General features: G+C 64.4%; 2 protein-coding genes across 10 annotated transcripts in view; one reads left to right on the top strand and one right to left on the bottom strand.

Annotated features, from left to right (window-relative positions):
- The window catches only part of STAB1 (stabilin 1), a 27,360-nt gene extending 14,020 nt beyond the window's left edge, over window positions 1-13,340 (top strand). The window contains exons 26-69 of one of the 5 annotated variants that reach the window (XM_064595385.1): window positions 373-468; window positions 1,065-1,160; window positions 1,300-1,347; window positions 1,523-1,653; window positions 1,811-1,922; window positions 2,321-2,398; window positions 2,483-2,581; window positions 2,716-2,814; window positions 2,971-3,102; window positions 3,254-3,382; window positions 3,567-3,623; window positions 3,915-3,998; window positions 4,507-4,702; window positions 4,804-4,899; window positions 4,995-5,040; window positions 5,132-5,208; window positions 5,443-5,568; window positions 5,752-5,825; window positions 5,972-6,046; window positions 6,297-6,419; window positions 6,726-6,773; window positions 7,212-7,289; window positions 7,427-7,573; window positions 7,969-8,109; window positions 8,201-8,260; window positions 8,651-8,827; window positions 8,911-8,997; window positions 9,088-9,237; window positions 9,341-9,394; window positions 9,484-9,685; window positions 9,991-10,140; window positions 10,350-10,454; window positions 10,644-10,751; window positions 10,833-11,026; window positions 11,126-11,270; window positions 11,351-11,484; window positions 11,574-11,739; window positions 11,845-11,954; window positions 12,064-12,183; window positions 12,270-12,419; window positions 12,498-12,602; window positions 12,674-12,820; window positions 12,913-13,029; window positions 13,116-13,340. In XM_064595385.1, coding sequence (XP_064451455.1) covers window positions 373-468; window positions 1,065-1,160; window positions 1,300-1,347; window positions 1,523-1,653; window positions 1,811-1,922; window positions 2,321-2,398; window positions 2,483-2,581; window positions 2,716-2,814; window positions 2,971-3,102; window positions 3,254-3,382; window positions 3,567-3,623; window positions 3,915-3,998; window positions 4,507-4,702; window positions 4,804-4,899; window positions 4,995-5,040; window positions 5,132-5,208; window positions 5,443-5,568; window positions 5,752-5,825; window positions 5,972-6,046; window positions 6,297-6,419; window positions 6,726-6,773; window positions 7,212-7,289; window positions 7,427-7,573; window positions 7,969-8,109; window positions 8,201-8,260; window positions 8,651-8,827; window positions 8,911-8,997; window positions 9,088-9,237; window positions 9,341-9,394; window positions 9,484-9,685; window positions 9,991-10,140; window positions 10,350-10,454; window positions 10,644-10,751; window positions 10,833-11,026; window positions 11,126-11,270; window positions 11,351-11,484; window positions 11,574-11,739; window positions 11,845-11,954; window positions 12,064-12,183; window positions 12,270-12,419; window positions 12,498-12,602; window positions 12,674-12,820; window positions 12,913-13,029; window positions 13,116-13,172 — 4,926 coding nt within the window. In that variant the 3' untranslated portion in view covers window positions 13,173-13,340. Of the gene's footprint in view, window positions 1-372; window positions 469-1,064; window positions 1,161-1,299; window positions 1,348-1,522; window positions 1,654-1,810; window positions 1,923-2,320; window positions 2,399-2,482; window positions 2,582-2,715; window positions 2,815-2,970; window positions 3,103-3,253; window positions 3,383-3,566; window positions 3,624-3,914; window positions 3,999-4,506; window positions 4,703-4,803; window positions 4,900-4,994; window positions 5,041-5,131; window positions 5,209-5,442; window positions 5,569-5,751; window positions 5,826-5,971; window positions 6,047-6,296; window positions 6,420-6,725; window positions 6,774-7,211; window positions 7,290-7,426; window positions 7,574-7,968; window positions 8,110-8,200; window positions 8,261-8,650; window positions 8,828-8,910; window positions 8,998-9,087; window positions 9,238-9,337; window positions 9,395-9,483; window positions 9,686-9,990; window positions 10,141-10,349; window positions 10,455-10,643; window positions 10,752-10,832; window positions 11,027-11,125; window positions 11,271-11,350; window positions 11,485-11,573; window positions 11,740-11,844; window positions 11,955-12,063; window positions 12,184-12,269; window positions 12,420-12,497; window positions 12,603-12,673; window positions 12,821-12,912; window positions 13,030-13,115 lie in introns of all 5 variants that reach the window. The other 4 variants (XM_045862209.3, XM_064595392.1, XM_064595397.1 and 1 more) reach the window with 4 other exon arrangements.
- On the bottom strand, window positions 13,201-22,155 carry NT5DC2 (5'-nucleotidase domain containing 2). 5 transcript variants are annotated; one of them, XM_064595427.1, is made up of 14 exons: window positions 21,864-22,155; window positions 17,728-17,912; window positions 17,518-17,592; window positions 17,236-17,291; window positions 17,035-17,128; window positions 16,711-16,839; window positions 16,544-16,604; window positions 16,358-16,460; window positions 16,109-16,210; window positions 15,822-15,903; window positions 14,018-14,104; window positions 13,782-13,922; window positions 13,558-13,701; window positions 13,201-13,437 (listed from the first exon to the last, which is right to left on the bottom strand). In XM_064595427.1, the coding sequence occupies exons 1-14, from the start codon at window positions 22,093-22,095 to the stop codon at window positions 13,375-13,377; spliced, it is 1,554 nt and encodes a 517-aa protein (XP_064451497.1). In that variant the 5' UTR covers window positions 22,096-22,155; the 3' UTR covers window positions 13,201-13,374. The 5 variants fall into 5 exon arrangements, with proteins under 5 accessions (XP_064451497.1, XP_045718169.1, XP_045718168.1 ...); XM_045862213.3 differs by having other exon boundaries at window positions 13,637-13,701; window positions 21,864-22,154; XM_045862212.3 differs by having other exon boundaries at window positions 13,201-13,557; window positions 13,637-13,701; window positions 21,864-22,153.

Below are 22,155 nucleotides of genomic sequence, written 5' to 3'. Positions count from 1 at the left end.
GAAGGATCAGAGCGGGCTGGCAGGGTCAGAGGTGAGCGTGTGCCGCCATCCTGGGGCCGGCTTCGAAGACATCTGCCCACTCACCACACACTGCTGGCCTCTCTCAGGCCTGAGAGCAGAGGGGTACCAAGTCCCCACGGATGCTTCCCTGCCAATGCCATCCCTTCTCTGGACTCTTCCTGAGAGCCAGGCTCCCCTCAGGGCCTCGGGCTTCTGGTCTGGAACAGGGATCTCCATGGAGGGGTGTGGGAGAAGCTCCTCGGGTCTGAACAAGCTTCCCCAGGGGACAAGGCCCACGGAGAGCGGGGGAGCAGAGGAGGAGAGGGTGGGCGCCCCTGGTGAGCTGAGGCCCTCTGCTCCCAACCTCTCCAGAGCCGGTGCACCTGCAAGCTGGGGTTCGCCGGGGATGGCTATGAGTGCAGTCCTATTGACCCCTGCCGGGCAGGCAACGGTGGCTGCCATGACCTGGTGAGGGGCCGTGGGGGCCCAGGGCCCGGGGGAGGCTCTCTGGGTGGGCCTCAGCTCTGGTCCACTCTCTGGGTGTCCCTGTCTATGGCCAGGATTGGAATCTCTCTAAGCCCCAAATCCAGCCCGTGTCACCCCTTCACCCACAGCATAGGGCTTCCATTCCTTGTTAAGGCCCCAGCCCCTGCCCTGCCTCCAGTCTCCACCCCCTGCTGCATTCCGTGCTCCTGTGCCTACCCTGACCTCTCTCTGCCCATGTGTTCTGGAAGGCCTCCCAGCTAGCTCCTCCTGCTCTCAGGGCAGGCCCTCCCTTCCTGGGTGCTCCCTCTGCCCTGGGCTTTGCCAACCCATCTGTCATGATGGGCTGGGGTAACTCACGTCAAATGCTCAGTGATCTTGGAGAACAGGGCCACGCAAACCAAGGGAGCAACATGAATGCAGACTGGCTGGCTGGATAGACAGATGGTGGGGCCGGTTGGCAGGACAGACAAACGGCAGGAGGATAGGTGATAAGGGTGAGATGTAGGCTGGGTGCTGTCCAGCTTGCCATCTGGGTACTGAATGGAGGACCCTGTCTCTTTGCCCCACCCCCACCCCAGGCCACCTGCCGGGCAGTGGGGGGAGGTCAGCGGGTCTGCACATGCCCCTCTGGCTATGGGGGTGATGGCTTCAGCTGCTACGGAGACATCTTCCGGGTGAGTGGGTCCCTATGCTTGGGTCGGGGGAGTCCTCTAGTGCACCTCAGGTGAGAAAGGACAGTACTCAGGGTCCTGGTGAGGAAGGGGCTTGGATTTGTCCCTAGACTGATGACCTCAGCTCTTTCCCTCCCCTTAGGAGCTGGAGGCAAATGCCCACTTCTCCGTCTTCTACCAGTGGATCAAGGTAGGACAGGGCAGAATACTGGGGTTGAGGCTCAAATCCAGGAGGCCTCCCTGGATGCAGAAGTGCCACATAATATCTCCAAGAGCTGGAGGTGGGGGCAGGCCTCGAGGCTGGGAGCAAGCAATCTCAGGTGGCTACCTTCATCACTCCTGTCCCCCTGTCACCACACGCACAGAGTGCTGGCCTCACTCTTCCCACCGACAGCCGAGTCACTGCCCTGGTGCCCTCTGAGTCTGCCATCCGTAGGCTGAGCCCCGAGGACCAGGCCTTCTGGCTACAGCCAAGGGCACTGCGGCAACTGGTCAGGTGGGCAGCCAGGGCAGGGACCTGGGGTGGGGAAGAGATTTCCGTGCGAGACCCCGCCCCTCCGGAGGTTCTCATCCCAGCTGTGTCCACCTCTTGGGGTGGAGCCCAGTCCCAGGGGTCTCTGTTGGTTATACTAACCTGGCTCCACGCCCCACAGGGCCCATTTTCTCCAGGGTGCCCTGTCCGAGGAGGAGCTGACCCGGCTGGGTGGGCAGGATGTGGCCACCCTGAGCCCTACCACACGCTGGGAGATTCACAACATCAGTGGGGTACGTGGTGAACGCTGGGCAGCAGAGGGGGCCGTGCAGAGCATGGGAGGGAACTCGAGTGGCCACCATCTTCCCAGGCCAGGGCCCCCCGGGGCTGAGCTTGAAGTCACCGGGACCTGCCCAGGGCCAGCAGGGGGCTACTCAGTGTCTTTGGGCCGTCAGGGACCGCCCTGCCTGGGGTCGTCTGTGTCTCTCTGTCTGCACGTGCACGCCTGTCGCTCTTGTGCATGGGCCCTGGGTGGGTCTGGAGGCCATGGTAGGTTCTGCGGGTGTCCGGGCCAGGCTGGGGGCCGCCAGGAGATGCCTGTGTGCCCAGCAGAATCTCTGTTGGTGTGGTACTGACTCTTAAGTGTCCATCTGTGCCTACCCGTGGCTGAGCTCTGCTTGCTGCTTTCCAGAGGGTCCGGGTTCAGAACGCCAGCGTGGATGTGGCCGATCTCCTCGCCACCAATGGTGTCCTACACGTCCTCAGCCAGGTACGGCCAGAGGGGTGTGTGGGGGGAACTGCCTAGGCCAAGGGGCACTGGCGTGCTGACCAGCCCCGGTGCCCCCCACGGCAGGTCTTACTGCCTCCGAGGGGGGACGTGCTACCCGGGCAGGGCCTGCTGCAGCAGCTGGACCTGGTGCCTGCCTTCCGCCTCTTCCGGGAGCTGCTGCAGGTGAGCAACAGAGGAGAGAGGGGGAGTGCCTGCTTGGGGCGCCCTCCCCCGGGCCTGCAGGGAGCTGGCTGGCTCCGGGGTTGGGGCCGAGGGCGATTAGGCCCATCGGTGACCCTGGCGCCTTTTGCCCTTAGCACCACAAGCTGGTGCCCCAGATTGAGGCTGCCACGGCCTACACCATCTTCGTGCCCACAAACCGCTCTCTGGAGGCCCGGGGCAACAGCAGCAGGCTGGTGAGGCCACGGGGATGGGGCCACTGCAGGGGGAGGATGAAAACCGGAGTGAGCCTCCCATCCCATGGCAAAGGGACAAGGCGGGTGGAATGTCCTGTCCTGGGCACTTGGCAGTCCCTGGGGCCCCTGAGCTGCTCTGTCGGGCTTCCCGGCCAGGACGCAGACACCGTGCGGCACCACGTGATCCTGGGGGAGGCACTCTCCGTGGAGGCCCTGCAGAGAGGGGGACACCGCAACTCGCTCCTGGGCCCCGCCCACTGGCTCGTCTTCTACAACCATAGCGGCCAGGTCTGCAGGGGTGGGGGGCAGGGAGCCTGCAACCTCTGCTCCAGAGACCACCCATCCTGGGAGACCCCCCCTGCTCCCCCACCAGCCCATAGCCCCAAGGCGAGGGTGGTAGTGTTGGGGGATGGACTCAGCCTCCCACCGCACTCCTCAGCCCGAGGTGAACCATGTGCTCCTGGAAGGCCCTGTGCTGGAGGCCCCTGGCTGCTCGCTGTTTGGCCTGTCGGGGGTCCTGACCGTGGGCTCAAGCCGCTGTCTGCACAGCCATGCCGAGTCTCTTCGGGTGAGAGCCTGAGGCCCAGGGGTGTGTGGGGGGGTGTGGGGAGAAGAGCTGGGGGGGGTTCGGAGCTGGGAGATGCTGATTCACCTGGCTGGCAGGGAGGGGCACTTGGACAGGGTGGGAGAGGAAGGAAGGTGGGTTTGGGGGCCCCATCCCAGGACCACCTGACTCCCCCCCACCTCCCCAGGAGAAATGTGTAAACTGCTCCCGAAGATTCCGCTGCACTCAGGGCTTCCAGCTGGAGGTGAGGACAGGGGCTCAGCAGCGCTCTCTGCTCTCTCTGCTCTGAAGGTGTCCAACTCCCAGGGCCCAGCTGGCTGTGCCCCCCCCCCCACCGCCTTGGGGCATGGAACAGCCAGGGCTGCTCCACCTCTCCTAGAGGCCAGGGCTGCCTGCACCCAGGTCGGCCTGTCTCCACCCGTCCCTGATCTGCTGTCCTGCTCATCCATTGATCCCTGTCTGCCTGGCTTCCCGTTCACTGCCCTGGCCCTACCCAAGCCGCAGGCTAAGCCCTCCTGCCTGTCCCCGTTTCCAGATCACCCCCAAGAAGAGCTGTGTCTACCGATCTGGCTCCTCCTTCTCCCGGGGCTGTTCTTACACATGTGCCAAGAGGATCCAGGTTTGCCTCGCAACACCCCCACCCCCGAGTCTGACCAGAAAGGGGGAGGTGGGAGGGCAGGCCCAGGGGAGGAACCCGGACTAGATGTCAAGGGCAAAGGCAGGACTGGGACTAGGGTGAGGCCAGTGGAGCCAGGGCCCAGACGGAGAGGTCTGAAGTCAGCGGGGCCAGTGTCTGTCCTGTGGCCATGCCCCAGGGAGTGGGGATGGGAAGAGGGCAAAGGGGCTCAGCCTGGACCCCATCAAGCAGGCCCCAGGGGCCGCTGTGGGCCAGCAAAGTCGGTCCCTCACTGTGGGATCCGGCACAGCCATCCCCGGCCCAAGGCTCCGTTTCCTCACCCCTGCCACGGGGAGGGGAGGGTCGTAGAAGGTAGCCTCCATTTCCCTGGTCCCTGCTCCCGTCATTGGCTGGCTTCGCGGCCTGTCCCCACCCCCACCCCCCGCCCCGCTCATTTCCCTCCTCCCCACCTCTGGCCTGGGCCCGGCCCCTCCCTGCCCCCTCCCCACAGGTGCCCGACTGCTGCCCTGGCTTCTTTGGCACACTGTGCGAGCCGTGCCCGGGGGGTCAGGGCGGTGTGTGCTCGGGCCACGGGCAGTGCCAGGACAGGCTCCTGGGCAGTGGGGAGTGCCGCTGCCACGAGGGCTTCCACGGAACCGCCTGTGAGATGTGTGAGCTGGGCCGCTATGGGCCCAACTGTGCTGGAGGTGAGCGCCGGGGAGGGCAGAGGACAGCAAGCGCGGAGACAGCCGGCTGGGGCAGGGGGGAGGCACTGGGCAACTCCTGTCCTCCCTTGTCCTGCTCCCAGTCTGTGACTGTGCCCATGGGCTGTGCCAGGAGGGGCTTCAGGGGAACGGAAGCTGTGTCTGTAACGTGGGCTGGCAGGGCCCCCGCTGTGATCAGAGTGAGTGGCTCAAGGGGGAGAGGAGGGTGACTCCTGGGGAGGTACTTCCCCGGTCCAAACGACCAGAACCATCTTCCTACCCCCTCCCCTCCCAGAGATCAGTGGCCCTCAATGCCCAAAGAAGTGTGACCCCAATGCCAAGTGAGTGAACTCAGCCTGGGGTGGGGGGGCAAGCGGGTAGGGGCCCTGGGGTCCGGCCCGGCCCAGGCTGAGCTAATGCCATCCCTCCCAGCTGCCTACAGGACTCGGCGGCGGCCCCGGCCTGTGTCTGTGCCGCAGGATACTCGGGCAACGGCAGCTACTGTTCAGGTTGGGTCACGTGGAATGCTCCGGGCGCCCACCCTGAGATTTTCCGTGAAATTTCACCCTGACGCTTTCCCTGCAGAGCCCTCGCCAGTCCTTCTGGGGCCAGTTTCCATCCGGTTTCCATCTTGGGTCTCACCCTTCCCTCTGACCTCTTCCTTTCTCCCCTGCCCTCCTCCCCTGGCCCCACGCTGTCCCTGTGTCTGCTCCTCACAACTCTCTGGGATCATCTGCCCCTAGAGGTGGACCCCTGTGCGCAGGACCATGGGGGCTGCTCCCCCCACGCCAACTGCACCAAGGTGGCGCCTGGGCAGCGGACGTGCACCTGCCAGGATGGCTACACAGGAGATGGGGAGCTGTGCCAGGGTGAGCCTAGGACCCCCACCCTGGGCGTACGTGGGGCCAGGGCTTTGGCTTCAGTGTTATAAGACTAGGTGAGGCTGAGGGGCCCACGGGGGGCACTGAGAGCCTGGCAGTGAGCACCTGAAGGCACAGATGAATGGAAGGGCTGCCTAGGGCTGCCTCTCATCCTAGTGTCTCCCCCCACAGAAGTCAACGGCTGTCTCATCCGCCACGGGGGCTGTCACATGCATGCTGACTGTATCCCCACAGGCCCCCAGCAGGTCAGCACAACAGAGGCGGACACGGAGGCTGTACCATTCCCTCAGAGGGTGGGCCCCCCTCAGACCGGGGAGGAGGTGCTCCTTCTGTCCAGGGTGCTGGACTGCTCTTGGGTCCCAGCAGCCGCACTGATCAGGATTTGGGACAGGTCTCCTGCAGCTGCCGTGAGGGTTACAGCGGGGATGGCATCCGGACCTGCGTCCTCCTGGACCCTTGCTCCCAGGTCAGGCCCCAGCCCCACCTCATTTCACAGGGGAAGGGGACCGAGGCGGGAACCAGCCCTCCTTGCCCCTGTCAGGGTCCTAAAGGCCTCTGAAGGGTGAGCCACCCTCCCACAGGCTCGAATCTGACTGCTCAGTAGCCAACAGGGCTTTGGGGTTTGGACAGGGTTCTTCATGGCCCCTTACCCAGGGCTGGGTGGGGCAGAAGAGTCTGGGAGCCACTGATGCCTCTCTCTCCTGTCCCTACATCAGAATAATGGAGGCTGCAGCCCCTATGCCGTGTGCAAAAGCATGGGGGATGGCCAGAGGACATGCACCTGTGACGCAGCCCACACAGTGGGCGATGGCTTCACCTGCCGCGCCCGAGTCGGCCTGGTAATGATGCCCAAGCTGGACCCCTGACCCAGCCTTGGCTATGACCTCCATGGGCCTGACCCATGATATTGGTCAAGACCCCAGATTTGTTCCTGATCCTGGCCTTGACCATGACCCTGACCCCCTGACTCCACCTGGGCCTGACCCAGCTATGATCCATGAAATGAATCCTGACCCCAGCTCAGACCCCCGGCTTTCCTTTCCTCATCTCTGCCTTGGCCAGACCTTGGGCCGCAGGTGCTGGGACAGGCACCAGGCCCTGAATGGGGGCCACCCAAAATCTGAGCTGATCCTCGCCCCCCCCAGGAGCTCCTTCGGGACAGGCATGCCTCATTCTTCAGCCTCCACCTCCTGGTAAGTGACTAACTGGCTTCCAATTCTTCGGTCCAGAGAGCCTGGGCCTCTCTGATCTGCAGGTCCCACCAGTCTCTGGGCCTCCATGTTCTCATTTGGTCAAGGGGTTGGCTGTTCTGGACTCTCAGAGCCCAAGTCTTTTTTTTTTTTAAGATCTTATTTATTTGAGAGAGTGAGCGAGAGAAAGCACAAGCCAGGGTGGGGGCGGGGGGGAGAGGCAGAGGGAGAAGCAGGCTTCCCACAGAGCAGGGAGCCCGATGATACAGGACTTGATCCCAGGACCCTGGGATCATGACCTGAGCCAGAGGCAGATGCCTAAACCACTGAGCCACCCAGACGTCCTCTCAGAGTCCAAATCTTTCCTGGAGGATCCATGGAAGCCCCGAGTTGGTCACAAGTTGCCCTTCTTCTGCTCAAGCTGTTACTGCCTCCCCACAGGAATACAAGGAGCTCAAGGGTGATGGGCCTTTCACAGTTTTTGTGCCTCGAGCAGATCTAATGACCAACCTGTCGCAGGTAAAGCAACCCTCCCCCACCCCCAGCTAGGCTGGGAAGGGATGGGCCCTGTGGGGCAGGGATGGGCAGGGGTGGGTGTGGGGCGGGCAGAGGCAGCAGTCAGGGGTCTCCTTCAACCTTCATGACTCCTACTGCAGGATGAGCTGGCCCGGATTCGCGCCCATCGCCAGCTCGTGTTCCGCTACCACGTGGTCGGCTGCCGGCAGTTGAGCAGCCAGGAGCTGCTAGAGGAAGGCTATGTCACCACGCTCTCGGGGAACCCGCTGCGCATCCACGAGAGGGAGGTGGGCCTGTCCCTGGGCTGGCCCGCCCCCGCCCTGGACCTCCCCAGAGAGCCGGGACTCAGCAGCTTTCAGGCCCTGCCCCTGTGCTCCTGGGCCCCGTCCCTGCGCCTTTAAGACCCTCTCACCTCCCCTGGGCCGGGACAGGGCTTTAGTGAGAGGGAGATAGACGAGTCCGGCTCCGGACCGTGCCCACTACCGAGGGCCAGTCCCCAGGCCCAGGACTTCCGAGCCTGGCCCTGTGCCCTTGCCCGACCCTCCAGCCCCGCCTGGCGGTCGGTGGTGTTTCCCCGCGCTCTTGGCCCCGCCCACCTGCCCCAAGACTCGCCTAGTGCAGGCCCCGCCCCCATCTGGGGCCCCACCCCTCAGCTTCATTCGGTCCTGGGCCCCACCTCCAGGGCAGCATCTATCTCAATGACTTCGCGCGGGTGGTGAGCAGCGACCACGAGGCGGTGAACGGAGTCCTGCACTTCATCGACCGAGTCCTGCTGCCTCCCGACGTGCTACACTGGGAGCCTGACGCTGCCCCTGTCCTGCGGGTATGACCTGGACACAGGCCTGGGAGCTTGCCAGGGCCCTCCCGTGCTCTCTCCCTGCCTGACCTCGAGGCTCACCAGTGCCTTCCCGCAGAGAAACGTCACGGCCGCCGCGGAGGGCTTCGGTTACAAGATCTTCAGCGGCCTTGTGAAGGTACTGCTCCCGCGTGTGGGCATTTGTGCCCGTGCGTGTGTATGCAGATGCCTGTCCATGTGTGAGTGACTGTGTATGTTCACCTGTCTGCACACTCACCTGTGTGTAAGCCTATCCCTCGTGTGCGCACAGGCTGTGTATCTGAGCCTCCCAGTGTGAGCACAGGGGTGTGTGCTTATGTGTGCCCACGTACCTGAGAATAGTCGAGGTGTGTGTGCAAGTTTATCCCTGCGTGTATGTCCGTGTGCATCTGCCTGGGATGGCAACAGAAGAATGCGGCTGGCGGGAAGGCCACCTGGGTCCCTGGAGCCCCTTCCTGGCCTCTGTGGTCCACTCCCCTACCTCTGCCCCCCAGTCTCTGATTGTCACACCTCTGCTAATCCTTGCCAGGTGGCTGGCCTCCTGCCCCTGCTTCAGGATGCGTCGCATAGGCCCCTCACCATGCTGTGGCCCACAGACTCCGCCCTGCAAGCCCTGCCACCTGACCGCCAGACCTGGCTGTACCACGAAGACCACCGTGACAAGCTGGCAGCCATCCTTCGGGGCCACGTGATTCGCAACATTGAGGTGGGTCTCCCCCCAGTCCTTGGTCCCCACTACCTGCCACCCAGCCTGCCCGCCCAGCTCCAACCGTAGCTCCATCTGCTCAGGCCTTGGCATCTGACCTGCCCAACCTGGGCCCTCTCCGCACAATGCATGGGACCCCCATCTCCTTCTCCTGCAGCCGTGCCCGGCCGGTGAGTCTGGGAAGCAGGGGGCAGGGGCTCTGGAAGTGGGGGGCTGCGGCGCACCTGTGACCCCATGTACTCTCCTTCCTCTGCCCGCAGGGTGAGCTCACAGTGGGTGAGGAGGACGCCCGCATCGTGCAGCGGCACCTGCCCTTTGAGGGTGGCCTGGCCTATGGCATCGACCAGCTGCTGGAGCCACCTGGTCTTGGTGCCCGCTGTGACCATTTTGAGACTCGGCCGCTGCGGCTGGTGAGGGAGGCCATAGGTCAGAGGTGGACAGGCCGGGACCCTAGCCGACCTGTCCTGTTGATCCATCTGATCTTACTGTGTTGGCTTCTGTTCCTTTCAGAAGATCTGCAGCATTTGCGGGCTGGAACCGCCTTGTCCTGAGGGCTCACAGGAGCAGGTGAGGCCCTGGGAGCTGGGTGGGGGTTCAGGCAGGGACCAGGGACCAGGGACCACGAAGCTTAGGCTGTTTGACTCCTCTTGGCCCAGGGCAGCCCCGAGGCCTGCTGGCGATACTACTCAAAGTTCTGGACATCCCCTCCACTGCAGTCCTTGGCCCTGCGCAGCATTTGGGCCCGGTCCAGCCTCTGGGGCCAGCCCCAAGGCCTGGGCAGGGGCTGCCACCGCAACTGCGCCACCACCACCTGGAAACCCAGCTGCTGCCCGGGTCACTACGGCAGCGAGTGCCGAGGTGAGGGTCCTGAGGTTGCTGCGGCCACTGCTCCTGAGGAAAGGTGTCGGGGCGGTGGGGCGGTGGGGCGGGGGCAGGTGTGGGTGCTGAGGGCGTTTTACCGGGACAGAGCACTGGGGGGGGGGGGGGCGCGCGTCTGGAGGATTCTCAGCAGCAAGGGGACTTGGGGGGCAGGGAGTGGCGCCTTCTGGAAGAGGCTTGGCTGCCCCAGGTGTGGGACGGACAGCGTGGCCGGGCTGGGGCTGCGTGTGGTAGGGGTCCTGAGGAGAGCCCCGCTCCCTTGCCCTCCCCCCTCCTCCCGCTAGCTTGCCCTGGCGGTGCCAGCAGCCCCTGCAGTGGCCACGGCGTGTGCGTGGACGGCATGAGTGGCAGCGGGCAGTGTCAGTGCCACGCGAGGTTTACAGGGACGGCATGTGAACTCTGTGCCCCGGGGGCCTTTGGACCCCAGTGCCAAGGTGGGCTGTCCTGCCCTCTCCGCCCCGCCCCCCGCCCTCTGAGCCCCCGGGCCGCCCTCCCCGGCCCCGCCCTCTGAGACCCGGCCCCGCCCCCGCCCTCTGAGCCCCGGGCCGCTCCCCCCAGCCCCCCCCCCCAGCCCCGGGCAACCCCCGCACCCCCCCCCCCGCCCCGCCCTCGGCCCCATCCTCCTGCCTGTGCCTCTCCCCAGTCTGCCGCTGCAGCTCCCATGGCCGCTGTGATGAGGGCCTGGGGGGCTCCGGTTCCTGCTTCTGTGACGAGGGCTGGACGGGGCCGAGCTGTGAGGTGCAGCTGGGTGAGTGCTCTTTGTGCCCCATCATCCACCCCCCCCACCCCCGCATGCTTGTGCTGGCTTGCGGACACCGGCCGGCCCCGGCTGCACACTCAGGCTGAGGCACTTGGGGGGTGGGGTGGGAAGGGGGTTGGCGGCCTCCAAGAGGGCAGCTCCTCACCTGGGTGTGTGGGGTGGGCCCTGGGGCGACAGAGCTGCAGCCCGCGTGTGCCCCGCCCTGCGCACCCCAGGCCGTGTGCCGCGCCGACAGCAGCTGTGAGTGCGGCCTGGGCTATGAAGGGGACGGCCACACGTGCACAGGTGAGCAGGGGGGTGGGATGCGAGGTGGGGGGCTCCCCCCGCTCCTGTGCCCTGGTCCTGCCACTCTCTCCCTGCCCCCAGTGGCAGACCTGTGCCGGGTCGGGCACGGCGGCTGCAGCGAGCACGCCAACTGCAGCCAAGTGGGCACCGTGGTCACCTGCGCCTGCCTGCCCGCCTATGAGGGCGACGGCTGGAGCTGCCGGGCCCGCGACCCCTGTGCCGATGGCCGCCGCGGGGGCTGCAGTGAGCACGCGGACTGCTTGAGCACCGGCCCGGTGAGCAGCCCGGGAGCCGCGGAGCTGGGGAGGCTCCACAGAGCGGGCGCCCCCGCCCTCCCGGGGCCCTCAAGAGCACCCACCCGTCTCCCGCCCCAGAACGCGCGGCGCTGTGTGTGCCATGCTGGCTACGTGGGTGACGGACTGCAGTGTCTGGAGGAGCCGGAGCCGCCCGTGGACCGCTGCCTGGGCCAGCCACCGCCCTGTCATGTGGATGCCGTGTGCACGGACCTCCACTTCCAGGGTGTGCCTCCCTGCCCGCCCCCAGTGCCCCTGCTTGCCCTCGGTGCCGCCGGGCTGATCACGCGTCCCTCCCTTCTGCAGAGAAGCAGGCTGGGGTCTTCCACCTCCAGGCCCCCAGTGGTCCTTCCGGTCTGAACTTCTCAGAGGCCGAGGCGGCCTGTGGGGCCCAGGGAGCTGTTCTTGCTTCTCTCCCTCAGCTCTCTGCTGCCCAGAAGGTGTGTGGGGCCCAGGGGTCTGGAGCCAAGCCTGTGGGGGCCCTCTCGAGTTGGGCCTTAGGCTTCAGCATCCCCTCCTGCCCCTACAGCTGGGCTTCCACCTGTGCCTCGTGGGCTGGCTGGCCAACGGCTCGGCTGCCCACCCAGTCGTCTTCCCCGCGGCAGACTGTGGCGGTGGTCAGGTAGGCGTCGTCAGCCTGGGCGCCCGGAAGAACCGCTCGGAGCGCTGGGACGCCTACTGCTACCGCGAGCTAGGTGCAGCCCCCTGCCCCAGGGCCCCCCACCCCACCCCACCCCACCCCACCCCACGGCTTGGCTCCTTCCCACTGACCCCTCCCCCCCGAACTGCCTTTCCCGCAGACGTGGCCTGCCGGTGCCGCCGCGGCTTTGTGGGTGACGGGACAAGCGTGTGCAATGGGAAGCTGCTCGATGTCCTGGCTGCCACCGCCAACTTCTCCACCTTCTATGGGGTGTGCGGGGGCCCAGCCTTAGGGCTGAGGGTGTGGTGGGGGCAGGGGCGTAGCTGGGGTCCCTGGGGAGGGAGCCAGCCCATGGTCCTATCTCCCCCCGCATCCCCAGATGCTGCTGGGCTATGCCAACGCCACCCCACGGGGTCTGGACTTCCTGGACTTCCTGGATGACGAGCTCACCTACAAGACACTCTTCGTTCCTGTCAACGAAGGCTTCCTGGACAACATGGTAACTGGCAGGGGCTGTGGGCAGAGCCAGGCCCGACGCTGACCCCTCGGGCTGGCCTGGGCCAACAAGCCTTGCTCTGCCCACAGACGCTGAGTGGCCCCGACCTGGAGCTGCACGCCTCCAACACCACCTTCCTGAGTGCCAATGCCAGCCAGGACACTGTGCTCCCTGCCCACTCGGGCCTCAGCCTCGTCTTCAGTGCTGCGGGCCCTGACAACAGTTCCTGGGCCCCGGTGGTGAGTGTGGCCACCGCACCTCCCCCGCTGGCCCCAGCCGTCACTCACCCACTAGGCCTGACTCTGGTCTCCCTACAGGCCCCAGGGGCAGTTGTGCTTAGCCATGTCGTCGTGTGGGACATCATGGCATTCAACGGCATCATCCACGCTCTGGCCAGGCCCCTCCTGGCCCCCCTACAGCCTGTGAGTTGGCGGGGGTGGGGGTGAGGGGACAGCCCTGGCCTGTCTGGCCTTGACGCTCTCCTTGTTTACAGCGGGCAGTGGTGGCACCCGAGGCTCCGCCTGTGGTGGCAGGCGTGGGGGCTGTGGTAGCCGCTGGAGCGCTGCTTGGTCTCGTGGCTGGAGCCTTCTACCTCCGTGCTCGAGGCAAGGCCACAGGCTTTGGCTTCTCCACCTTCCAGGTAGGGCCGTGTTGCGTTGGGGTGGGGGGGCTGGAGGTGTCTGGGTCCGTCCATCTTGCTGGAGGCCCCTCACCACTCACCTCTCTTCTCAGGCGGAAGATGATGCTGAGGAAGACTTCTCCCCCTGGCAGGAAGGGACCAGCCCAACCCTGGTGTCTGTCCCCAACCCAGTCTTTGGCAGCCATGATGCCTTTTGTGAGCCCTTTGACGTGAGTGTGGGGTGTCAGGGGCGGTAGAAAGGGGCCCAGGGCCTGGTTTCGGCCCAGCCACAAAGGGTCCTCTCCCCACCCCCCAGGACTCGCTCCTGGAGGACGACTTCCCTGACACCCAGAGGATCCTCGCGGTCAAGTGATGCGGCTAGGGCCGGACAGAGGCACAGGGAGAGGGAGACCACTTTTATTGCCCGTCCTGGACCGACACCCAGCGTGGGCGGGGCAGGAGGGGTTAGAACCTGCTCTGGACAATAAAGGTGCCCTCAGCGGATGTGGGCCATGTCGCCAAGAAAGGGCGTCTTCATGCAGCCGGTGCAGAGCTGATCCATCCAGAGCGGCGCCTCATGCTGCAGGGGCGTGCGGCGCGGGTAGAAGGTGAAGTCGACACGGTAGTTGAGCAGACAGCTGAGGGAGGCCATGTAGAGGTCAGAGAAGCGCACGAGGCGCCGGGAGAAGTAGGTGGGGTTGTGGAAGGTGCGGAAGATGCTTCCAAACTGGGCGTTGAACAGGGCCTTGGTGACGCACCTGAGGAGGAGAATGGGGCGCTCGAGGGGGCCCGGGAGCCATAGGGCTGGAAGCGCTCCCTGCACCCTCCCCTGCCCACCTCAGCTCCTGCCGCTCCTTCATCCAGGCCGCCAACACCTGCTGCGATTCGGCGTCCTGGTACGTCTGCAGGAGCCAAGGGGGTGCGGGGGGTGAGCCCAGGCGGCAGCCCTGCCCCCCCCCGGCCCCCGCCCCTGCGCCCCCACCTGCATGCGCTCCAGCAGCCCCGTGAGCGCCTGCTGCCACGTCAGCGAGTGCATGTACTGCTCCGTGTTGATGATGCGGATCTCGCGCTCTAGCTCGGGGATGATGGCCCCCGTTCGCCAGCCATGCCGCAGCATGAGGTCCTGCAGGGCAGGGTGGGGGCGGGCTTCAGCAGCGGCGAGCGGGCCTCCCTCCCTCCCGCCCTCCTCACTGGGTGGGCCCAGCCTCGCCCCCTCACCGCCAGGTCACTGTACAGGTGGTCCCCGAAGTAGAGCACGCGGGGTCCACGCCATTCTGTCAGGCGCAGGAAGTCATACAGGTTTCCCTGGGGAGAGTGGGGGGGGGGCACCGCCGAGCGCAGTGTACCAAGGGGCTCCCGTGGGGCTGCCAGAACCCCGCCTTGTTCTCCGCTGCTCCTCCCAAATCCCCAGAGGCAGCGAGGCCCCTTCAGCTGGACGCCCGGCTGCCCTTTCCCGTGGCCTCACTGTCCCCAGGCTCTGACCCTTGTCTCCTCCCCCTCACAGTCAGGAAGGGGGTCTGCCCACCCCAGGAACCTCCTGTAGGCCCGGCACGGTGCCCTGTGCCTCCAGGGCCTCCCCTCCCTGTGGCCTCACACCCACGCCAGGGATCCCACGCTGTGGGAAACAAACCACAGCAGCAAGCCCATGGCCCCAGAGCCCTTCCTGTCCCGGGCGTGAGCCCAGAGGGACCCGGCAGACCTCCTGGCGAAGCCATCTGCCCCTCCTGCTCCAGAGCCAGAGCAGAGATGAAAGCGGTCAGGCTCAAACACGACAGGGAGCTCTCGCGAGAGCCGAAAGCGGGGCAGGGGGCCCAGGGCAGGAAGTGCAGCAGCCGCCGGGCAGGAGCCCACCCCCCAGCAGTGAGCAGAACCCGCACGCAGCACGAAGCGGTTACTACAGCAGCCCGTGCCTGCCGTGGCCAGGGGAAGCCAGCCACGGCGGCCACAGGTGGTTGCCAAAGGCTTAATTGTCAAATTAAGCTCAGGTGGGGAGTCAAGTACGAGGGGGGCGGAGTGCCGCGGATGGGCCCCGAACTGAGAGACAATCTGGAGGTACAGGAGCTGCGTCAGGCAAGATGGAGCCTGGGGTTCCTGCATGGGGAGCCAGGGAGGGAGCGCAAAGAAAGACGAGAAGCAAGCAGGATCCAGCGCACACCCACAGTGAAACTTCAGATTGTCAGGCACAAAGAAAAGGCTAAAAGCTGCCAAAGGAGAAAAAGTCCCATGTTCCCCACAAAGCTGCGTGACCCTCCTCAGGCTAAGATGCCAAGACAGAGGAGCACGTCCCCCTCAAAGTCAAAGGAAAGAGCCTGCGCCCAAGGGGGCCACAGAGTTGGGGGCCACGGGGCTATGAGTACTGCCTCAGGCCAGGCCTCGGCTCTGGATACCCCCGAGTGCTTCCCCTGACCCCACTGCTGACTTCCTCCCTCCCCCAGCCCCTGAACCTCCACCCTCACGGAGACTAGCTCAGCCAGGATTTCCGCATTCCATCCAGGGCCAAATGCCTTAATCCTGCTCCTTAATTGCCACCCAAACCCCAGCACTAGGCCCCCTTCTCATCTTCCTAGACACCAGCTAGGAAAGGGGGTCTCCCGCAAAGGTCCGTGAGGGGCTCCTACCAGCTCGTCTGGCTGCAGCAGAGCGGTCAGCCCCAAGTACTAGTGCCACTGATCGTCTAGGGGGTTTTAGTAAATGCCTGGCGACTTTAAGGGCTTTCTACCACAATTCAAGTAGAATACTTTTTTTATTTACATTATACCTCTTTTATAGATGAGGAAAAGCAAGGCACAGAGAGGCCAAATGACTCGGCCAGACTCCCTCTGCTGTGGAGTAGTAAGCTTGAAATTCAAACACAGGCAGCCTGACCAGGCCTGTGCCGAGAGCTGTTCCCCAGTGCCCCCGGACGCAGTGCGAGGGGGCAGAGGCACAGCAGATGTGTGGCGGCAGGGCAGGGCCCAGGAGGCTGTGCTTCTGTCCCCTCCACAGCCAGGGGCCGTGGCGAGGCCACCCAGATGGCACTCACCTGCCGATAGATTTTGCCCTTCTCCAGGCGGGTGATGCGGTCCCAGTGCAGGGAGCCCTTTTCATCGAGTTTTCTGAAAGGCCTGGTACGGGGTGGGGAGGGGACGGTAAAGGGCTGGATTTCCCGTGTGGGACAGGACTGGTGGGGGGGGGGGGCGGCAGGCACCTTCCCCACCTGCTCACATGTGCCATTGGCCGACAAGGGGGTGTCTCTACCCCAAGCACGCAGGGTGCTGAGCAAAGGCCAGTCCCCACGCCCCGGCCCCATCACCCCTGCTAGGCCCATACTTGCGCCGGTCAGTGAAGAAGCTGGGTTTGTCTGCCTGGACGATGACCACATCGAAGAGGTGACGCCAGTCGGGACCCACCATGTGCCGCATCCCCTTGTCCCTGGGCGGAGGCAGAGGTGGGGCAGAGGTGGGACAGGGAGCAGGGGGATGGGGTGGGGTGGGGGTGGGACGGGGCGGAGGGAGGCCCCTCCCCCAGCCCACCTGCTCCCTCCTCCCCACCACGGGCAGCGGGCAGCAGGCAGCTCACACGAAGCTGAAAGGGCTGTTGGTGATGAGGAACAGCTGCTTCCCATGCGCCACCAGGCGGCTCAGGACAGCGAACGTCTCGTCCCCTCTCAGGATGTACTTCTCTAATGGGGAGATGGGTCTGTGAGGGCCAGCCCGGCGCCCTGCCCAGGAAGCTGCAGTAGGGGCTGCCACGGTCTACCCTTACCCATATCCCGCTCGATCCACTGGTACATGAGGCCCTTCACGTGCACGTCTCGAATGGCATCCTGGGGGCAGCGGAGGGACAGTAAGGGTGCAGTGGGACCTAGGAAGCGGGCCCTGCTGTGGCCGACTTTACCTTCCCTGCCACCCTGAGAGGCCAAAGGTCCTCACCGTCACGTCCTTGTAGAGGTGCGCCTGGTCAAACTCCAGGCTGTGCCCCAGGAAGTGGTCTACCACACAGGACAGCAGGGCCATCTCCGGCAGCGAGAAGATGTCCATGAACTGCTTGATGGAGGGACCCTGCAGAGGGGGCCACCACCTCAGCAAGCCCCCGCCCCACCCCCCCCAGCCCTGGAGACCAAGGGCTCTGAATCTGCCCTGCCATACTGGTAGAGGGGCACGGGCTGCGGGTCAGGGCAGGCCCACCAGGGTGTGGGCCCCCGTAGTGAGATCACTGTGCTGGCCGCCCGCGGCGGAGGCATATGGAGTGAGTACCTTGCCGTAGAAGCCGCTCATCTGGTACAGTGGGATGTGCTGGGTGCCCCCATATAAATCGATCACCTCCTCATCAGGCACAGGCTGGAGGCCCCTGGGTGGGTGTGCAGACATCATGAGTCCAAAGTGGTCCTGAGCCAAGGACACAGTATAGTTGGGGGTGGGGGGACAGCAGAGTAAGGCCGGGCAGTCTGCACTGACCTGTAGGCCGTTCCCAGCTGCACGTAATGGAAGGCGTCGATCTTCATCAGAAGGCTCTGGGAATGCCAGAGGAGTGGGATGGGTGGGGAGAAAGGGGTCTGCATTGGCCCTGAGCCAGTCTCTGTGCCCAAGCCCCGATGGGAAGGTACCGAGGGGATCATGTGCCCATTGGGAGGAAGCTACAGCTTTGAGGCCAAGGGGGCGGCCCCTCCGTTAGAGGAGGTGGTGCCGGTACACATCTAGTTAGGAGGGGCCGCTGGAGTCTGTGGCCCAGCCACTCACCTTCTGAATGTCGTAGTGGAGGCCTCGGATGGCAAAGCTGGGGTCATAGTCATACTTCCGGATCCCCTCTGGGTACTGTCGGGGGGAAGTGGGCCAGGCCTGAGCCAGGAGCACTACCAGACCTCTGGCGGGGGCAGCCGCCTCAGGGGACCCCCATGACTCCGCCTGGGATCTCTCCAGCACCGGGGCTACCTGCCTGGCCGGCCTCACCTTGTAGTGCTCAATCAGGATGTCACGGGCAGCACTGAAGATCTCAGGGTGCAGCGCGTCTGCATACTGGGCCAGCGTGTAGTCGTAGTCGAAGCCGTAGACTTCAACATCACGCAGGCTGATCTCGTTGTTGGCGTAGATGGCCGCTGGGTTCAGGAGACTGCAGACCTCGGGGGGCAGGAGGTCTGGAGGGAGGAGATGCAGGTATGAGGAGGAGGACGGACACAGTAGCAGCAAATGGTTACTGAGCGCTTTCCAGGTGCCTAGGCCTGGGAGCCTCATGAAACCACCCAGGATGGGTAATCTTAGCCCCAGGCTGCATATGGTCAAACTGAGGCTCAGAGAGGCCACTTGCCCAGGGTCACATGGTTGGGGTAAGGCAGAGCTGGCAATGGGCCAAGGCCCGGCTGGAGCTCCTAGCTGTGGGTCTTGGGTTACACCATTGCCTGCAGCCCAGCAGGTACACCGAGTCCAGGTTTCCTCCAGGCTCCCATAAGGCCCATCGGAGTCATGGCTACGCTCAGACCCTTTCCACATTGCCTGCAGCCTGGGCTGGGGCTGAGAAACATGACGGGACTGGGGGGTACTGGGCAGCTCCTCTGTCACTCGCACTCCCAGCTCGGAGCACCTGCCACAGCTCGTGGCCCCTCTAATCGGATTTCAGCTGCCCGCCAGTCTGCATAATGACATTTGCTGCTTCTAGCCAGGGAACATTGCTAATTATGATAGGCAGGACGTGTGATGTTGGGCTATGGGGGCAAGAAACCAGGCTGCTCCCCCCTCGGGATATGGTCAGAGCCACCCCAGGCCCCTGGCTGCTACTGAGGGCTGAGTGGGACACTGTGCAGAGTAGGCTCTAGGGTCCCAGGGAGGCAGATGAGGATGAGGGGTCCCAGGCTCATCTGCCTCAGTTTCCCCATCTGTACAGGAGGGGAGGTAGATGGAGAAAGGGCACGGGCTTTGAGGTCAGACAGACCAGGCCAAGCTCTCCCTCTCACAGCTGTGACCTCAGGAAAGTCACCTCACCTTCTGGGCCTCAGATTCCCTTTATTTTTTATTTTTTTTATTTTTTTAAAGATTTTATTTATTTGTTTGAGACAGAGAGAATGAGAGACAGAGAGCATGAGAGGGTGGAGGGTCAGAGGGAGAAGCAGACTCCCCGCCGAGCAGGGGGAGCCCGATGCGGGACTCGATCCCGGGACTCCAGGATCATGACCTGAGCCGAAGGCAGTCGCCCAACCAACTGAGCCACCCAGGCGCCCCGAGATTCCCTATCTTTAAAGGGGGAATCAAAATCATGCCAGTCTACGGAATTACTGAGAGGGTCATATGGAATGGGCTCTGTGCAGCATTCCCGCTCTGCACCCGCAGCAAACGTGGGATTAGATGGGCAACGCGTCTCTGGAGCCCGGCATCTCCCTGTCCCGGGTTCCCCTGCATCACTCAAGGACTAGGGGCTGCCGGAGAGGGGGCAGGCAGGACTAGGTGCACAGGGCACCGCCTTGCAGGGGCTCCAGGTAGCCCCATTCCTGAGACCTCTAGCCTGTGGCTGAGGCCCGCACAAAGAGCCCAAGCCTCCAGGCGATTCCTGTCTCAGCCACAGCTAGGCATCATCTTGAAGCAGAAGCCCTGGGCCACGCAGCATTCCCTGTGCTCAGAGACAGACACTGATGAGCTCCCATGCTCCAACCAGCTGCCTTGGAGGCCCCTTCGGAACACAGGCTCCATCCCTACCCTGTCCCTTTCCTTTGGAGCCAAGTGCAGGGTGTGGGTGGGGGAACAAGTGTGGCTGGTTCCTCTAGGGGCCTGAGGCCAACGTGGGCCCAGCCCAGAGCAGCCGTTGCAGACTGGTGGGTGCAGACAGAATACTCTTCGCTTGGACGCACAGGAGACGCACTGACTGCAGCTCTCCAGGGAGCTGCTTCTGAGATGCCGCTCTGAGGTCACTAGGACCCTGGGCCTTGCTCTCTGCACAGGCCTGAGTTCCTGGGTCCCAACGCTAACTCCTGGTACAATATCCAGTAGACCCCCAGACGGGAGGGATCTGCTTGGTGGTGGGGCCCCTTGCTGGCAGGGTGCTGGCCACGTGCAGGGACAGATGATCCTCTGAGGGACAAAGCAGGGTGGGGGAGCAGCCCACAGGGTCTGCCCTCCTGACTGGATTTCTGGACTGAGGAAACCATAGCTCTGGGGGCCACAAAGCCCCCACTCCTTTCCACAGGGCTGCGGTGGTGCACGGGGCCGGGTGAGTTGGATATATCCCTCGCTGGCGCTGGCCTCCCAAGTTCACTGGGCTCACTGTGCAGATGCTCCCTTTCCTCTTCCAAGCCTGCCCCACTCCTGCCCCAGGCTCCAGGGCCAACTCTTCCCCACGGCAGCTGTGAGACTCACTGTGGGTGCCGTCCTCCCAGCTGCCGCTGGGTGCACATGCCGGGTGCCTTAGAGGCTCATCATGTTCAGGCCCCACTCCAATCCTGTGAGGTGATCACACTTACTCATCCATCATCCAGAGGAAGAAATGGGCTCAGGGAGGTGAAGTCACTTGCTTTAAACCATCCAGCAGTAGGCAATGGAGTTGAGATTCAAGTTGAGGTCACTTTACCTGCCTTAATCAACTCTCCCCCTAGGCCTAGCCTTCCAGCGTCCCCACGCTGGCTGGCGGAGAGGCAGTGGCCTGGGGCCTGGCTCCCTGGCCAAGTCTTGCCCACACGCATTAGCCCAAGGTGTATCTCAATGCCCAGAATCTCCTCCAGAAAACCCAGTCAAGAGGGGTGACTCAGGGGTGCAAGCCTAGCTCATCATGGCGCTCACCATGGCATCTTGGAAATGACCTTGCCCCTTTCCCATCAAGAGGAGCTTGGGTGTCTGTGGAGATCTGAAGATGCTGGTGCACCTGGCGTGACAAAGCCCAACAGACCTCACTATGTTCTCTCCCACACCTAGAAGGCAGGCTCCTCAGTTTGCTCTGCAGGTCTTCTCCAGACCCAGAGCAAACACCTCTTCTTAAACAGCCTCCCAGGCCCGTCCTCTCCACTGAGGGGATGCAGGGTGGGGTCCTGCAAAGCCCAAGGGCTTCAGAACCACCGTTCCTCAGGGGTCTTAACTATTCTGCCCCGTGCTTCTCAGGTGAGTCCCTTTCAGCTCTCCACACGGCTGGAATGGAAGCCCCATTCCCTCAGCTGGAATCTTCCAGCCAGGGGCACTTTGTCTTACCAGACAATGAGAGCAGCATCACCCTTGGGGGCTCCTCTGGAAGCTCCCTGCCCTTTCTTGGCCTGGTTCCCTCTGAGTCATCACTACAACCCTGTGGCAGTGGGCCCAGGATTGTGTTTAATGCTGTGGACACTGAAGGTCTAAGAGGGTGAGGCCTGCTGAGCACGCCCTGGCTGGCCAGTGACAGGGTCAAGCCCAAACCACGCCTGCCTGCTGCTGCAGAGGCAGAGCCTCCGGACACCCGGGGACATCTACTGAGCTCTCTGGCCTCCTCAGCCCATTTTTATGGGGAAGAGAGGGCGGGAGAGGAGGGTACAGGAGGTTAAGCGTCCTGGCCAAGGATGCAGCCACGCTTGTGGACTCCAGGGCCCTGGGGCAACTTGGTCTCCTTTCTCCAACCAACACCTTCTCCTCCTGGGCTGAGAGTGCTCCGGACCTGGGTCGCAATCTAGAGGCGTCTGCAAAGTCTAGTCCGCGTCCCCTGAGGTTGGGCAGCGACGCCGGCTGGCTTTGTCCCGATGCTCCCGCCCCAGTTGAGGGCCCCTAAGAGAACAAGGGGTTGGGGGCATTTCCGCCGCAGCCTCCCGGCAGGCGGGATTGCCAGGAAAGACGGTGGGGGCTCCGCATTCCGGAGGCCGCTTCGGGATCCCCGAGCTCCTGCAGACGGAGCCAGGGAACAAACCTCCCGTCGGCCCACCTGCCTCCGGGCGTCGGGGTGGCCCCAGAGGCCCCCGGGACGACCCGCTGGAGCCTCTCCCGAAGAGCTGCCGGGACTTCGGGCTCCGGCGCCCCGGCGAGCCCCACCAGAGCGCTTTCCCCGCAGAGCGACGCCCGGGACGGCCGGTCGGTCTGTCGCCCGGACGCGAGCCTGCCGCCGCGCGGATACACCCCCGGCGCCCGTCCCACTGCTGCTCATCACCCACCGTGCACCAGTCTCCGCATGTCCTGGTAACGAGCCCACAGGTGCGCGCTGAGCTCGGCGCCGCCGGCGGGCGCCGGGGCGGGCGCGGAGCGCGGGGCGCCCGGGCAGTGGGTGCCGGGACCCGGGGGGCCGCAGCCAGGGCAGGAGGGCGAGGACGAGGAGGCTCGCGGCCCGCCGTGGCCGCTGCACGGCAGCCAGCGCCGAGCGGCCGCCCGCAGCCCCGCACCCGCCATGCCCGCCGCGCGCCGCCCGCGCAGCCCTCTGCCCGTCGGCCAGTCCGCCGCCCTCCGACT

This window comes from Mirounga angustirostris, unplaced genomic scaffold (assembly GCF_029215605.1).
Source record: "Mirounga angustirostris isolate CCGP_5_RB_7025 unplaced genomic scaffold, mMirAng1.0.hap1 SCAF_1, whole genome shotgun sequence".
NCBI classification, from domain to species: domain Eukaryota; kingdom Metazoa; phylum Chordata; class Mammalia; order Carnivora; family Phocidae; genus Mirounga; species Mirounga angustirostris.
The sequence above is the reverse complement of the archived record's forward strand: the minus strand, read 5'-3'. Positions and strand labels throughout refer to the sequence as shown.

Bases quoted from the DNA above. Each gene is read 5' to 3' on its own strand.
- NT5DC2 (XM_045862212.3), bottom strand. From the start codon at position 22,095: ATGGCGGGTGCGGGGCTGCGGGCGGCCGCTCGGCGCTGGCTGCCGTGC. The intron at 17,129-17,235 runs GTCAGTGCAGAC...ACACCCACCCAG, and splicing joins CAGCTGGGAACGGCCTACAG to GGGCCTCCAGCCTGTGCCTG. The intron at 13,702-13,781 runs GTGGGGGCGCAG...TGGCTCCTGCAG, and splicing joins GGCTGCTGGAGCGCATGCAG to ACGTACCAGGACGCCGAATC.